Source organism: Calonectris borealis, chromosome 9, assembly GCF_964195595.1.
Source record: "Calonectris borealis chromosome 9, bCalBor7.hap1.2, whole genome shotgun sequence".
NCBI lineage: Eukaryota > Metazoa > Chordata > Aves > Procellariiformes > Procellariidae > Calonectris > Calonectris borealis.
In genome coordinates, this window is record NC_134320.1 from 3,370,917 (window position 1) to 3,386,629 (window position 15,713).

Genomic DNA, 15,713 nt, shown 5'->3' on the forward strand with positions numbered 1-15,713 from the left:
TCTCACTGAGCTTTACCCAGCATCCGAACTCCCCTGCCAGCTCGCAGGTTCCCACCACTTATTAAAGTCCGTTCCTTCACCGACCCTCCATGTCACAGCATCCCCCTTTTCCTCAGCCACGCACTTGCTCCTCTCCCTTCGTACTCCTAGTCAGCCTCATTTCTTCCCAGCCCCGGGTGCCGCATTCAAAACAGAGTACGTTTCTGGGTGGCTTGTATTTTGGGAAGTAGCTGCTTCTCCCAGCTGTGATTCCTGTCTATGATCCCATTCCTGTGAAATGCTCTTGAAATTTCTTAGCACAAGATTTGATCTAAAAATAAGAAATGTTTTCTAACAAAACAAAACTGAAACACAACCAGGTTGCTTTAAAATGCTTTAAAAAATAATTTACCAGGAATTTCTTAGCTCTTAGGTGTTCCGCTCTTTAGTGAAATATAAAGGCTTGCCTACATGAGAGCCAGAAGTAAATTTAAAAATGCCACCTAGACTTCCTAGCTAACAGACAGTCTTGAAGACAACTTTTTTCCAAACCAGGAAGCCTAAGAATTTTTTTTTCAAATCTAAAAGGAAAAAAGTTCCTGCCAGCCTTTCGCACCAAAGTAGAAGTGACCTGATTTTCAGCTCCCGTTCGAGTTGGTGGGTATTGCAAGAATTTTATAACTTTGAAAACTTATTGACTGTTACTGAAATGCCTATATATGGGTTTAAATACCTGTTTTAAGGCACTCTGGTTAGAAAAGATTGGCCTTAAGCAATATAACCAGATGACCAGTTTCCTAGTTCCTCCTTGCGCCTTGGCTCAGGAAAGGAAAACACTTCCTCTTCCTTCTGAGGGCCCCAGACTTCCTGTGCCATCTATTTATACAATTGTTGTAATGAACCCCAAGTTAACCACTTCCTTGCCTGGCTTAGCGTAGGCTTTACATCTTTTAAATCTCTTTTAACTTTACGTCTTTATACTCCACTTGCAACTTCTCTGAAAGGTATGTTCAGAGCTGCTTCTCAGCAAACCCATATTTTGAGTATCTTTGTCAAGGTGTTCTGTTGGCCAGATGGCATCACTTGGAGGTAATGAAGAAGAGGAGACTTAGGTTGGGCCCTGTTGGCCTTTTTACACCAGATAGAAAGGAAGATTAGAGGATCTCAGCCATACAGAACCTGTTGAAAAGTTTAGGTGGATGAATTTGGAAAGAGGATCACAAGATTTAACCAAAGACTAGTGATTAAAGGCTTTAGTCATACCTGTTTTCATGAAATGAAGAACTCAGAAGCCTATTCTGCATGAAGGCAGGAACAAGTTGTAGCTAGTTGTGTTAAACCATTGTACAGTGAGTGTACAGAAGATGGAAGGGAAATTGATAACTGAAGGACCTGCAGAATTGAGGACAGTTTCTGGAGGACAGGAGACACCAGGACATCCTGTGGGAAAGGAGGTTTCCAGCCAAAAGGGCTGGAGTCAGAAGTGGAAGATCTGAGAGTCTGTGGTTTGGGATGCAGTTGAAATGGCTGGGCTGGTCATGACAAGCATGGTCATGTTCAGTTTTACCAGTGTCCTTCAAGGATATAGCAGGATCTGGACAAAGAGGCAGCAGGCAGATTTGCGCAGGGCTTCCTACAGTCACAGGATTAGGGGCGGCAGGAAGCCTTGCGAGGTCTCCGAGCCCAGCGTTTGCCCTGTTTTCAGGCTGAAGCAGGATCGGGTGCTCGCTAGCCAGCTGTGAGGAATGCCTGGGTACTCTGCCCTGCGACACTTCCAGAGACGTGGACACACACTCTCCCTGTGCAGCCTGACTTCATTGTCTCTGCCTGGCAAGGTTCTTGAGATCTAATCTAAACCTCCTCTGCTGCAAAGTAAGCCAGCCACATCTGCTGTCCTTGGGGGACTTGCAGCACAGCTGGTTGCCATCTTCTTTATAAGAGAATTTAAAACTTGTAAGGCTGCTGCTGTGATGTCTCCAGGCTGCCCCTTTGCCAGACCGTACCAGTCCCTTTCTTCCAAACTTTCCTTGTAAATCACATTTTCCAACTCCAGCTGTCCTTGTAATTTTTCCTTGGGGCTCTCTACTGTATTTTCACATATTCCATAAAAAGTGGTGCCCCAGGCTGGACACAGCAGTCCAGCTAAGGCCTTTCAGCACCAAGTACAGCAAAAGAGTTTCTTCCTGCATCTCATATGACACTCCCATTAATAGATCTTAGAAAGACAGGCTTTCTCTGATGCAGTTTCCCACTGTAAAATTGCTACGCAGTCTCTGATTCACTATTATCCAGATTCCTTTGTGCAATTCTGCTGTTTTACAGGCTGTTCCCTATATTGCGTATGTTGACTCGGTGTTTCCTTTCTGTATGTTATGGCTATCGTCAGCACAAAGCTGAAGTGCCGGTGTTGATGCTAGAGGAATTGCTGTGGAAGCAGAGCCTGCCCTCCGCGCAGCTCCGCTGTCCTGTGAACACGTTTCTGGGGATGTGCTGTGTTGCCGTGGAGATGACACTTGCCATCCACGTTTCTAATGACTTGAAACAATTCACTTCGCAATTAAAACAAGATCTATCCTGTGATAACCCCAAGGAAATAGTTACTTACTAAATGAAGGCGGGGTGGGGAGCGGGAAGTGGATTTCATTGTTGTGCTCTGCTCGGGTGGCTCCAGCTTGCTCTGCGCTGCCCCGTCCTGCTTGGTTTTGTTTGCAGTGCCCCGTTCCGCATCTGCTCCCTGTCTCAAAAACCGGAGCAAGTTGCATACAGTTTAGGCTCCATTTTGCCTCGCTCCTGTCATCCAGTGTGGTTGTCTCAAGGGCATTTATTCAGAGTGCACCATCAGTCTAGTTTTTGCTAATGTGCTCCGCAGCCAGATGCGGACTGACTCAATGCCAGTATTTTTCTATCCACCACTGCTTTTCCTTCCTAACCTCCTTGAACCTATAGTTCAAGTGTGAAGAAAGCATATGTCCCAGCTACATGCTGCTTTCCTGGCCTGCTGGCAGTGAAAATTGTTTGACCAGCCTTCACGTTGGCCCATCTAGCAACCTGAGCGCTAGCTGCAACATTACTGGACCAAGTTTTCTGCGTTAAACTGATGCTACGCAGGCATCATCCCCGCAGTCCTGGGCACCGCTGGACTGGGAACACACCGCAGCCTGGGGGATGGTCCTATTGCCCTGCGACTGGTAGCAAAGTTACGGGCTGTTGGATTTGGAGGGGCTCACTCATCACTGGTGGTATCAGTTATGTGTCGAACAATGTGACTAACGTCTGTCACGCAGGCTTTGTTCTCATCCTTTCCCCAAGGGGAGAAGCAAGTGCAGCAAGGTCTTGCTTTTACTGTTCTCTCTCCCAATTCAAACAACATATAGCTTTTGCTGTGCCTCTGTGCAGAGGGAGGCAGCGCAAAGCAGCGTGCCCTGCTCTCTTGGGGGGAGTGGGGAAATTTGGGGGGTGCCTTGAACCGAGAGGAGCTTGTTTCATAGTGCAGGCAAACAGGCAGAGAGGGTTATTGGGCACTGCTTTGTGCTGGAGGGGCACAGCCCTTCCCAGACGCTTCCTCTATTGAGGTCCTTGCAAATAATAACAATTATAATACAAAAGAAAATGAGTGAGAGTAATCCAGCGATCTTTGCTTTCAGGCTCTCGTGGTGGCAAAGCTGATGTGTAGCGAGGCAGTGCCGCCGCTGTGGCTTTCGCGGCATGGGGGAGGGCCCTTGAGCTTCCCCACCGTGAGCGGGTGCTGAGCAGGTTTGAGGCTCCCCCATCCTTCCCTCTGCTTGGCCACGGCTGGTCAGAGCTCCGGGCCCCACCGGTTCCCCGCTTCCTTATTGCAGCTCTTGCTGTCTCTGTGCAGCTGCTCGGGACACATGTTCAGCTCTCTGCTGAATTCTGTCTTAAAATAGTAAAGCGCCGTCCTTTATTTTTACTGTGTGCTGAGGGGAGTTGGTCCTTTATATCCTGAACGGGCTTGGGGAAGGGGGGCTGTCAGAGGATCTGGCACTGCCGGGATGGAGACTGCCCCTCTTTGGGAATGAGCGGCTGGATTCGGATGCGTGCAAAGCCCAGCTCCTCCACGTGGCCACAAATCCCAGTTATCCTTGAGAGAGGAGATGGTGGGGTTATCGAGAAAGGTGGCTGGAGGTGGTGGGCTGGCTGCCTGACCAGCCAGCCAAGCTACCAGGGTAGAGGGGGTATGTCATGGTGGGGCCTCTCTGCGTGTGCGTCCTGCTAGCCTGCATGTGAGCCGGGGCTTATGACCACTCCGGGGAATTTGAGCTGGACCACAGGCTTCGGTCCACTCTTGAAATGCAGTGCAATGAGTTAGAGGAAGGAGGCCCGCTATAAAATGCTGCTTTTTCTGGTTACCACAGAGACCAGCACCATTTCAGAGACTGAACTATCCTTGGCAGCAAAAAGTGCTAATTCAGCCTTTCCTCCCACTTACATCAAGGCTCCATTTGGCCTGAAAAGAGCTGTGCAGGGCAATCCGTCTTCTTGCAGGTGCCCTGGGAGAGCAGGAGCTGAGAGGCAAAACAAGGCTGAGAAGACAGTGTTTGGGCACGGGGGTGGGAGGGATGCTCTGCGGGGGCGGGATGGAGGCCTGCGGGGACAGTCATCAGCCCGGGGGTTCTGGGGAAGCCGGCAGACAGCGACATCTTTGGAAAGTGAAGTAGGAGTGTGAAGACGAGTTTGGAAAGAGGAGGAGCAGGGTAGGCTGCAGTAATTCAAGAGGTGGGAGAGAGCACTGATGGCAAAGCTTTCCCTTCGCAAGGATGCAGATGGCAAACCCTGACCCTCGTGTTTACGCTCGATGTGTTTTAGGGTCTGAGAGTGTGCTCTGCTGGGCACAGCTGCATAAATAATCACAAAAAGGGGGGTTCAGAGCAGAGGAAGGTGCTGCAGGGAAGGTGAACAGAGAAACATGGAAGCAACTGGCTGAACTATTCCGGGTCTGTCCCAGTGCAGCACCGTGACTTCAGGATCCTTTCATATGATGCATTAGAGCTAAGTGCTTTTTCTCCTTGATGGTTTTCCCCGATTCCCAGCCTTCATGGTTGGCATCAAGAAGCAGAGGGCCAAGACACTATTTGCATTAACTGGTGTAAATCAGAAGTCATTCTGATTATGCTGGGTTTGTGCTGCTCTGACAGAGCAGGATCTGCCTACACTGTTACAGTCCTGTGAAGTGTTAACCAGCAATTTGTTTCAACACCTCTGGCCTCACAAAAATATAATCCAGGGTTTGCCTAAGCATCGCCTTCATGCTGAATGCAACGCTTTCCAGTGTTGGAGAACAATAAATCTTGATAAATGCAGGAACACCTGGGAGACAGAAAAGGAGGCTGTACAGGCAGAGCTGTCAGAAACATCACGCACATTTGTTATGAAAATGTGTCTTGCTGTGCCTTTAAAGACATGCAAGTGTAGTTAAAAATGAAAGGTATTTTTGATGGCAGGCCTGAGGGCACTGAAGGCTTCAAATGTGGTTCAGTATTGAAAGCACTGTCCTAATTTCTGGCCTGAGATTTTATTCTTTAGAAAATTAAAAAGAAATCCTGCTGCTGCTAGGACTCACTGAAGACATTTTTCTGTGCACTGCTCACTATGGTTTATGCTAGCATTTCTCCTGTTTAATCTCTTGGCTTTCCTACATTTGTCTTTTAAACAAAAAAGTTCACAGATAATAAGAAACTGGGCAAACACAAACGGCAGGTAAATAACCTTGTTCAAACTTGTATTAAAACTTTGTGTATGTTAATTTTTACAGCCAATAATTGCAATCCAAAAAGAAATTAAAATGTCCTGCCTGTTAGTCAGAGGCAGAATGTCTAAAGTGTGGCTGCGTAACAAGTTATTTCAAATTGGAGGCAAAGCTGTAATTCATTATTAACTAACCATGTTTTCTGTGCAAAATTTAGCTTTATGCATGTAAAATAGTGGAAGTCAAGCCTGCCATTAGGGTGATCAGGTCTTCCTTTTGATTGCCCACTGCTGCTGTATCCCCAGATGTGAACGGTTCCCAGTGTTGCTCTTTTAAGTCAAGAACAACAGTCTTGTGGGGCTGGAAAACATCTGCTCTGCACCATTCTGCCCCTGCTCCTTGACGTTTTGCTGCACGTGTAGACGGGCCCTTCTTGGGTTGGTTTCTCTGGGAAAACCTCTCGTCCAGGAAGAGCACCCCTCGCGAAGAGTGATCAGAGCTTCTGTTACATGTTGCTGTTGCCTTGGGTTTGGATGGTTCTGGAGGTAATGCAGAGCTTTTTTTTTGGTCAGGAGGTCTGTGCTGAGCCATGACAAATCATTTCTCCGTCCTTGGGAGGGCCCTTGGTTGAAGCAACGGGGCAGAGCTGCAGGGGTGGCAGCTGTTCCTGCCTGGTGAATGTAGCCTATTTACTGTTCACACCGATGCGTAGATTTAATTGCTCTGAAGCTTTGCCTCTGAAGACCTCTAAAACCTTATCCCTGTGTTAGCTCTCTACAAGTATCCATTTCCTGAGATTAGTGGCCAGGGCTGTGCTAGAAACAGGTTTAGTCACAGTTAAAATTCAGCTGGCAAGCTTGGTGTCATGCCTGATGCATTCACAGTCCAAGCTGTGTCCTGAGCCTCAGCTTCCTAAAACTTCATCTGAGCATTTTTTTACGTGACAGTACCTTGCTAGCTTGTTTCATTTGAACCTAGTTCTGAGCCTTTGAATCCTGGAAGGGATGCTAATATCTAAATTTAGACATGCTTATCTTGCAATTTCACAGAAAAATTCTTCCTGGATACCACAAAATATAATGTAGTCCAGGGGGTTTGTGCGCAGTAAAACAGGGAATGCAAAAAATTAATCCGGGAGAATTCTTTGTTTTTAAAGTCTTCCTTTGCTTTGAAGCCAAGCACGCTGAATCAAACGAGAGAGCTCTTCCATTTGGCTTCAGTGAATCTTTGAGGTTGCCATTTTTGCTGACACTGGCTGGAACGTGTGCGCGTATCTGTTTCTGTTTGTACTGCAGCAGTCGTTCTGCACAGACCTGTGGTCAGATGGGCAGTGAGAGCTGGGCTGGCTTTCTCTGGACAGCAGTAGTGGGTTTTTTTCTCTCTCTGACTTTGTTTTTCCTTCTGTGAGGAGCAGTGTTTCTGTGGTAGGAAATCCCAGACCATGACAGCTTCTGTGTTTTGTTTCAGGCATCAGAGGGTGTTCCCGTGAAGTATTTCGAGAACTTGGAGGAACTGATAGAATTTTACAAGAGGGAGAACATGGGTCTGGTATGGCACCTCAAATATCCAGTGCCACGGGAAGAGGAGGAGGCTGCAGATGAACCGGAGGAGGATGCTGGTAAGAAGCCCATGATGTGACTTGGTGATGCAGACCCCTGACACTTACTCTGGACTGGAGATATGCAGTGCAGGCAGGGGGATTAGAGCGTGTCCTGCGATAAAACGGAGCAGGGCATAGAGAGACCTGAGCTGGCAATACCATGAGGCAGGGAGTCCTCGTGGCTCTGGGGTGGTACTGCATCTGGAGCATCAGTTTAGCTCACCTGAGGGAATACATTGAGACTCTCTGCAGAAGTATATTGTATCAGGTGCAGGGCTGACTAACCTGTTGTCCTTCATCTGGACTCAAGCTGGTTTATGTCCAGCCATCTCACATGTCTCTGCACCCCTTTCCCTGCACTGCATCTGTAGGGCTACGGTCTCGGCAGTAGAGATGCTCCCCTAGAGACTTGGAGCACATCTCTCTGCAGTGCCTGTGGGTCTTGGGTCATCTGAAACTCAAGCCCCCTCATCTGCTCTGATCGACGTTTCTAAGAGCCATAACCAGAGGGCACAGATCCCGCAGTGGCAGACAGTCTAACTCTATGCATAGAGGCAGATGTATGATGAAGAAGTGTGGTTGGCATCATCCCAACTATTCTATGTGAAATGTCACTGTGGGTTCCTGACACTCACTGGTCTTGGATCATTCCTTGGATTTTTCCTGGATCATCCCTTGGATCTGTCATTGTTCTCCTGAATCCCAGGGGAAGGTCATGCCCACAGACCCATCCTTCCTGTCCTTTCTGACGTCTGTCCGGAAATGATGAGCACTACAATAAAACTTGTCTGAAGGACATAGTCCTGTGACAGACTGACAGGGCATGTGCACTAAAGCAGATTGATGTGCCTGTGTGCAGTTTTGCAATCCAATGGATCTCTAATACGAGCTGAAAGATTTTGGTATGCAATTCTTATGAAGAAACAAAATTTTGCAAAGCTGCTCAGGAAAGATGTTCCTGTTTTTTGGCCAGCTGCACTGAGTCTCCAGCTCTCAGGGCGGGGGAGGGAACTACAGCAAAAATAATACACAGAGAGGCGAGCAGCAGGGAATGAAGTTCTAGCCAAGACTAAGAGCCTTTAGATGAAGAGATATTAGCACTGGGGCTGGGCTGTTTACATGCAAAATTTAATATTTTGTTAAGGCACTTTGGTGCCATCGTGCTGGAGCCATGTAGGGCCCAGAGATGTGTGGCCATCTTACACGTAGAATTGCAGAGGTGGAAGATGAGCACCCAGATACCCTGCAGATACCCACCCAGATACCCTGCAGATACCCACCCAGATACCCTGCAGATGCACCACCCAGCCGTGCCATTGCTCAGTGCTTCGGTGGCTCTGTGAATCACAGCTTCTGCCCAGGAGCGATGGATCAGTTTTGGGTATCTTTTTGTAATGAAAATTCCACCATTAGGAAATAACCAAACAAAACCTCACAACTCAACCAGCTACATCTGACAGGTGTAACAAAGTGTTGGAGCAATTGGTATGAAAAGAAAGGCAACCATGGTTGGGATAAGTGGAGATGAACCCACTCTTCTCCCAGGAGGGGGACGTATGCTGAGCAGCAGTAGACAGAGCAGGAAAACCCTTTGTCCTTCCAACTTGATGCCCACGAGACAAATGATGCCCACACGGCAGGATACTCAGCCCCTCTCTATTGGATTATGGGGTCTGTTTTCTCAGTCTGTGTTTGCTTACTTTAGCTGTTCACTTCCTTCCATTAGCAGCTTCTGGTGCTCTTTCCATCATGCCCCTCCATCCATTTTGCCCCAGTAGCAGATCTCCGTGATAATGGTAATGATATGGATGAGGTACAGCTATGTTCTCCAAGTGTTATATTCAAAGTAACTGATTAACCTTCATAGCTGCTGTGCAGATGGGACAGTCAAACTGACTAGGATGAGGTTACACTGCCAGGCAGAGGCATTCGCTGCCTGCACATGAGGTCCAAGCCCTGCAGCTCAGCCCGCTGGTCTCACACCACTGACATCCCTGGGAACAGGGCCGGCCCAGTATCGAGCCCTGAGCTTTCCAGCTCTGAAATCAGAGGCCCTTCAGAAGGGACGGTTTCTGCAGTGACTGCCACTGTGGTGCAGACTCTGCCCTGCCTGTGGGTGAGGGGGAGGAGGTCAAATTGCCATGCTGGGATGACTGTGCCTTTCCCTTCCTCCTTGCCAGACCTGGTACCCACGCCTCCTATCCTGCCCCCACGCAACATCCTCATGGCATTGTCGAGCAGCGAGACAAAGGAAGTATCTTCTCTCCCTGAAAACTCCAGGGTAGCAGATGTTAATAAACTGTCCCTTCCTGAGACACTACTCCAGCGACTGCAGCACCAGGACACAAGCAGGTGAGGATGGCAAGTCACAGGGCTGCAGAATCAGCCTTCAGCCCAGCTCTGCGCTTTCTGGGCCTCTCTGTTTGGGACAGCTGAGGACCTATTTGATTCAGCGAAGCTACTCCTCATTTGTACTACCAAATGAAGAACAGAATCAGATCTACAGTGCGTTGGCTACTCTATACAGTCCAGCTGTCATCTAGAAAAAAATACTTTTCTGAAGTATTAAAATCACCAATAGACTTTCTCCACTGAGGTATAGTTTTCTAATATATAAAGGATGGTAATATCTGAGAGAACTTGGTGTATTAGCTGCGTGCCTAAACTACAGATTGTATCGGAAAGCACCAGCCAGTCCTCAAAAAGAATAAACTTGTGTGTGGAGTTCCAGGTACTCATACTTACTGATCTACTCCAGCTACAGGTGTGACTCACATTGTCCCACGCGCTGGCTGTGTCAAATCTGGACATGCACTGAAGCCTTAGAGGAAGCCGCATGACATTTAATGACCAGATCTGCAAAGTTGAAAAATAAAATAAAAATAAAATCAGAAGGCATGCCTGTTGGCAGGGCAGTGGGAGGCTGTGAGCAAACAGTGGTCACACGTGGCAGCACAGGTCCTGTTGTGGTAGCCCTGTGGCAGCTGGCTGAGTGGGATAAACCCAGTTTTGTTCAGCTGCCTGCACCATGTCATCTGCTAAGCAGCCAGCTGGGACTTTCTGCATTTGTCGGGGCACAAGGCAGCACATACGGTCTGCCCGGTTCATCCCTCCTTGTGGTGCTGGGCTCCAGGCACCACAGAGACAAAGAGGAGGGGAGCATCCCATACAGCTCTGTGGTCTGAGACCCCCTAAGACTGTTTTGGGTTGTTTGGAATAAAACCTTCAAAGTGGGACTTGGTGAGGTGAAAGGGAGTCTTCATCTCCCCAGAGCCCCGGAGCTGCTGCCCTCACAGCAGCCTGGCATTACCTGCCAAGGGTAATGATCCCACCATGGCTTTGGCAAAGCCAGACATCACAAGACTTCCCCTGGCGTGGTAGCTCAGCAGTCACGGAGGAGAAGATTTGGGGTGGGGAAGGAGGAAGAGGAGAAGGTGTCAGCAGTGTGGTGGGGGATCCATGGTCCAATTCTGAGAATGCATATTTACACTGAAATCCAAGGCCCCCCATCTGTCTGTGCTGGCAGTGGAAGTTTCAGAAAAATGATAAAGCTCTCTAATATTTGGGAGCAGAGAGAAAAGCTGGCTTTTGACCTGTCTCTTTCTTTCACAGTGTCTCCGATGAGCATCTTAAACTCATCCAGGATTACCTGCGAGTTCACATCATCAGTGACTTTGAGATGGTGCAGACTGGCTCAAGCAATCTTCCTCAACTGAAGAAACTACTTACACTTCTTTGCAAAGGACTCTTCAGGTAACTAGAGGCTGGTTTTCAGAGATTGGAGTATGATGCTGTAACACTGTAGTCTAACGTAGGTTCCATGTACATGCATTCAGAACCTGCATTTCTGTCATAGGAAATTGGCTTACCTTCAAAAACATTATATTTAGATCTCATGACCTATGATTCTGGTCCAAAGATGTGAAATCTATATAAAAGACATAGCTCTGACAGTGAATTTTCCCCGTAGGTAGTTTCAGTCAGTGGAGTATTATTTTTTTATACTTTGTTTAGAAAGAAACAAAACAAAAAATGCACTAACCGATTAACTGCATCATTTGGTAATACATAAATGATACCCACAGAATTGTCAAGCACAAGTTGTTTATGGAAACAAGCATATATTGGTGTGTATAGCTATGTTTTAAACACAGATTTTCCTTCCCACTAATGCACTGTGAACCTGGAGTGATTCCACTGATGTCAGTGAAGTCCAGCTCAAATGAAAAGAGAAACAAGCCTAGACTCTACAAATTTTACCTTTCCTATTTATAGCCCTTCCAGGTCCCAAATAGGAAAACTCTGATAGGGAACTAAAACCTTGCAGAGCTCCCTCTTCCTCTGGTGGAAGGATGTGATTTCCCCCCTTCCTGCTTGTGAGCAAAGGAGGAGATTAGTCCGCACTTCAGAGATCTTGGAGCACTCTGTGGCAGAGGGCACATACTTCCACACTTGCATCTGCGGCTTGCAATATCCTTCTCTCCAGTAGAAGGCTGGTAGTGCTACTGGCCTGATCTTGTTCTCCTAGAGCTCGCCAAGGCTGAAGAAAGGGCTAAAATGAGGGGTGGATACTGCTGATTTGCTTGGCTTTAGCCCATGGAAGGAAGGCAGGGAGTGAGTGAGGTGCTCAGCTGTTTGGGACCACGATTACTCCCCTGAAGCGGTGGGCACTGTGCAAGTTTTACCAGGCAAGGGGGGAGGACTATGCAGCCCTGCTCCTGCCAGAAGCCAGCCGCCCACAGACAAGCCCCTGGCAGGACTGAGGACGGGTTGTGCAAAGAGCTGCCCTTCTTCTGCGCCCTGCTTGAGGGTTTTGCTTCTCTACGCCCACAGAGGGGGAGACCCAGGTGGCTAGCTAAGAATAAACCTGAACAATGGAAACTAAAATCTAATGAAATCACAAGTGAGAGTTTTGTGTTACTAAAATACCTCCGGTACTGCTGTTCTGACGATGGCTGGCTTTTTCCATTTCCAACTTCTTATTCTACTTCACCTTCTCTGGGTTTCACAACCCTACTCCTCATAAATGTACATGGGATGGCAAGAAGGGAGACGCAACAGGTCCACAATCCTCTCAAGTGCCAGGACACCTTTTACATTGCCAGATTTTCTGTAGATTTTTTTGGTGACTGGACTTCACAAAGCATCATCCTAGAGCAGAGCTGGGAAGGAGTTCTGCTGGTGGAAGCCTGCTGAGCACATGGGCACTGCACCACCGCAGACACAGCAAAGGGCGAGCTGCCTGCCCTCTGTCCTTCTGGTGGCTGCATGTAGCTATGGAAATGTATGTCCTCGTGCAGTTCTCCCTGCCCCCCTTCCCCAGCATTTTCTCCCCATACCTGCATTACTTCAGTTAGGTGGAGCTGCCTTCTCAATTTTTTCGTGAAGATCCAGAACCGCAGGCTGTTTTCAGTCCCAGGCAGATCTCTCTGAGGAACCTCTCCCCCTCTATTCGGATTGTCCCATGAACCTCTACCATCCAACCAAACAATTTGCTTAGCTTCAGCTGGCTAATAGTCAGATGCTTGGGTATCTTACTGTTTTCTGCAGTCTTAATCTCCGAGGTTGTCTGGGGTTTTAGCTTACTTCCCTTATCAGACTTCTGAACTCAAATTTAATCAGTGGCATTACCTAAATTTAGTTTTTATTTACCTCAGCTTTCTTCAGCTGCGCAGGGACTCCAGCTGAACGTACAGGTAATTCCTAGGCTGCTTCTCAGTGGCTGTGTCCTCTTTTTCTTAATAATGTTAAATTTCATTATTTTCACAATATTTAAGAATAGGTTAAAAAACCAAACAAACAACAAGAAGAAATGTTAATTGGCACAGCTTGACCTCTTTCACTGGCGTTGAAGCTGCTTTGAATTTCCTGGCACTGCCGAGGGTTACGAGTGTGCAGGCAGACACTCGCTGTGGCTGAGCTGACCCCGGCTGTTTGTGAGCCACACTGATTTGCTGTGAATCTGAGGTTTTTGCGATGCTGTATTCTGGCTTCTCCCAACCTCCTGGAGCCCAGCTGTGCCATCTTTCAGGGTCACTCTCAGACATGCTGCCGTCACTGTGAAAAATGAGCATCCTGATGCCCTTTGGTTGACTCACTTCTGTGTTTTGGCTGTGGGTAAGCACTGACTGCCAACGTTAGCAAGGTAGAGGGGATGCGTGCTGGAGCTGCTCAGTGATTGGGAGAAGAAAAGAGCTTCTAGTGAACCATGGGGTTGGGAGAGGACTTGGGCCAACTGTTTGTGAACAGTCTGTGCCTTTTGCAGTTTGCGTATTATCCATGGACAGGTGCAGGACCCATTTCTGACCAAGGAGCTCAAGCACAGCTGGGCCACAGCAAACCGGGAGTGCAGAGCTTGTGATGTCTTCCCCTCACCCTCCTCACCACTGATCCCTGATTAATTCAGCAAGGACCAGACCCCAATGTGCATTAGAGACATTGAAAGCTGGTTTTAACTCTACTGGAAGCTGCTACTACCCCTCTACGGCTAACTGTGGCCGAGGGGGTCAGGACAGCCATGGCACATCTTATCAGAGCCCAGGGGACAACGGGGCAACCGCTCTTGGGAGAGGCTGTTCGCTCTGGCAGCTCATATACTAAAACCGAAACAAAACAGAGACTTGTAAGGCTGATGGGTACTTTTGTGAAGCGTTCAGTGCTAAAAGAAGTTGGTGTACAAGGGTTTCCTTAGTCAGGGGAATCCTCCAGGCGCTGGAAGGCTGACTCATGGAGAGCTTGGTGCCAGTGCAGCAAAGAGCGGGGACTACCCATGAGAGTGGACTTCATTCAGAGTTCCCTACCAGCTTTAAGTGAAAAACACTAATAGTGGCCTGTTCAGCCTGCTACTGTCTGAAGCCCTCATTTGGTCATCAATCGCTGCTCTGCATGCTCCTGTTTATTCTCCCGCCCTGGATAATTTCCATATAGAGCTTTTTAAGGCAGCTTTTCAAGCACTTGTGATACCAGCACTTGTGCAATCGTATGTGGATACACGGATTTCTGACACTTCAATGGAGATCACTACATATATTTCCTTTATACTATCAAGAGAAGAAAACAAAAGGAGTTATAAGTGCAATTAAAACCACTGTGGTTTTGTTGAGTTTGAACACTTGCAGATGCTCTTCCCCCATCCTGACATGCATGCTACACGTTGCACCGTACAGTAAAGAAAGGGCAGTTTTCCCATGAAATAATTTCTGAACTGCTTCAAGCAGCTGCTGCTCTGTGTTTTTGAGAGATGGCCTACACGTCCTGCACTCTTGGTCACAGTAAATATCCTTTTATTCTTTTCAAGCTGAACTTCACCCAATGCTCCTGTAACTGCCTGCAGCGTCCTGGGGCCTGATTCCATGGCTGCAGAAATCAATGGGGGTCTTGGGTTTGAGGCCAGAGCCATTTGCAGTGACACTGGCCCTAGGTGATCCAAAGCTGTTGGAGGTGTTGGAGGACTAAGTTTAGCAGGTCCAGATTCCTATAAGTGTCTTGTACTTCTGTGTGCCCCATGGCAGGTTTTTCAGACTAAAATTTCAAACATGAGTGCTTAATTTAGACAATTAATCATTCGTGGTTCAGCACCTAGACAAATATCTAATCTTCAGACAGGCATACTTTCGCTTTGGAGCACTTTCCTCAGCAAACAGGGAATAAAATCCGGTCCATACAGACTTAGGAAAGTGAGGGAAATCATTAATATCCACTGTTGACTAGGCACAATGCGAGCATCCTAGCACTGCTCCCCACCATCACCTTCCTTTTGACCTGCGCTCCCTGGCTGCTCTTTCCGTGATAAGTCTTGTCATTATCGGAGCACGGCTTCTGTGCCAAATTCATACAACAGCGTTTTGACAAATGAGCATCCTGTGGAATCTAATTGGGAAATGCTGAAGGAATCTCATTGTAACCCGTGAATGGCTCCCATTCAAGAGATTAAAGGCTGGTTCTTCCACCCCCTCGCTGCGCCTGGCCCCTCTTGTCATGCGAGCTGAAAAATCTAAAAATTAGTTTCCTTTTTGCCCACTGTCCCCAGCATCCCGCATCAGCCTCAGCAGCTGCGCAGCGACTGTGCAAAACCAAGCTGCTCCTGCTGCTGGGGCATTCACAGGCACCCAACTTTGCTGGGCTTTGAGATTTTTGAGTGTGCTTTGATCTACGGGTTGGCATAGTTGGGTTGATGCTGGTTTTACAGAGTGTTCTGTGGTTTGGCCCAGACTGGGACATCTCGCCTTTCTAGGGAGATTTAAGAAGTTACCACCTCCAAAGCAAAACCGGAGGAAGAGCCAGTATGCCCATGCCTCAGCCATTGCAAGGCAAAGCCAGCTGCCTAACTCTAAGCTGCCTTCGTTGCAATTGTCACTAAGGCAGCTGAGAAATGCTCTCATCACCCATCCCACCAACTCAGAGGGCAGTTAGCAGCAGAGGACAAGA

General features: G+C 47.9%; 1 protein-coding gene across 4 annotated transcripts in view; it reads left to right on the top strand.

Annotated features, from left to right (window-relative positions):
* The window catches only part of INPP5D (inositol polyphosphate-5-phosphatase D), a 55,645-nt gene that overhangs the window by 20,320 nt on the left and 19,612 nt on the right, over positions 1-15,713 (top strand). For all 4 annotated transcript variants that reach the window (XM_075158001.1, XM_075158002.1, XM_075157999.1 and 1 more), the window contains exons 3-5: positions 7,154-7,304; positions 9,467-9,638; positions 10,899-11,039. In XM_075158001.1, the coding sequence (XP_075014102.1) occupies positions 7,154-7,304; positions 9,467-9,638; positions 10,899-11,039 (464 nt within the window). The remainder of the gene's footprint in view (positions 1-7,153; positions 7,305-9,466; positions 9,639-10,898; positions 11,040-15,713) is intronic.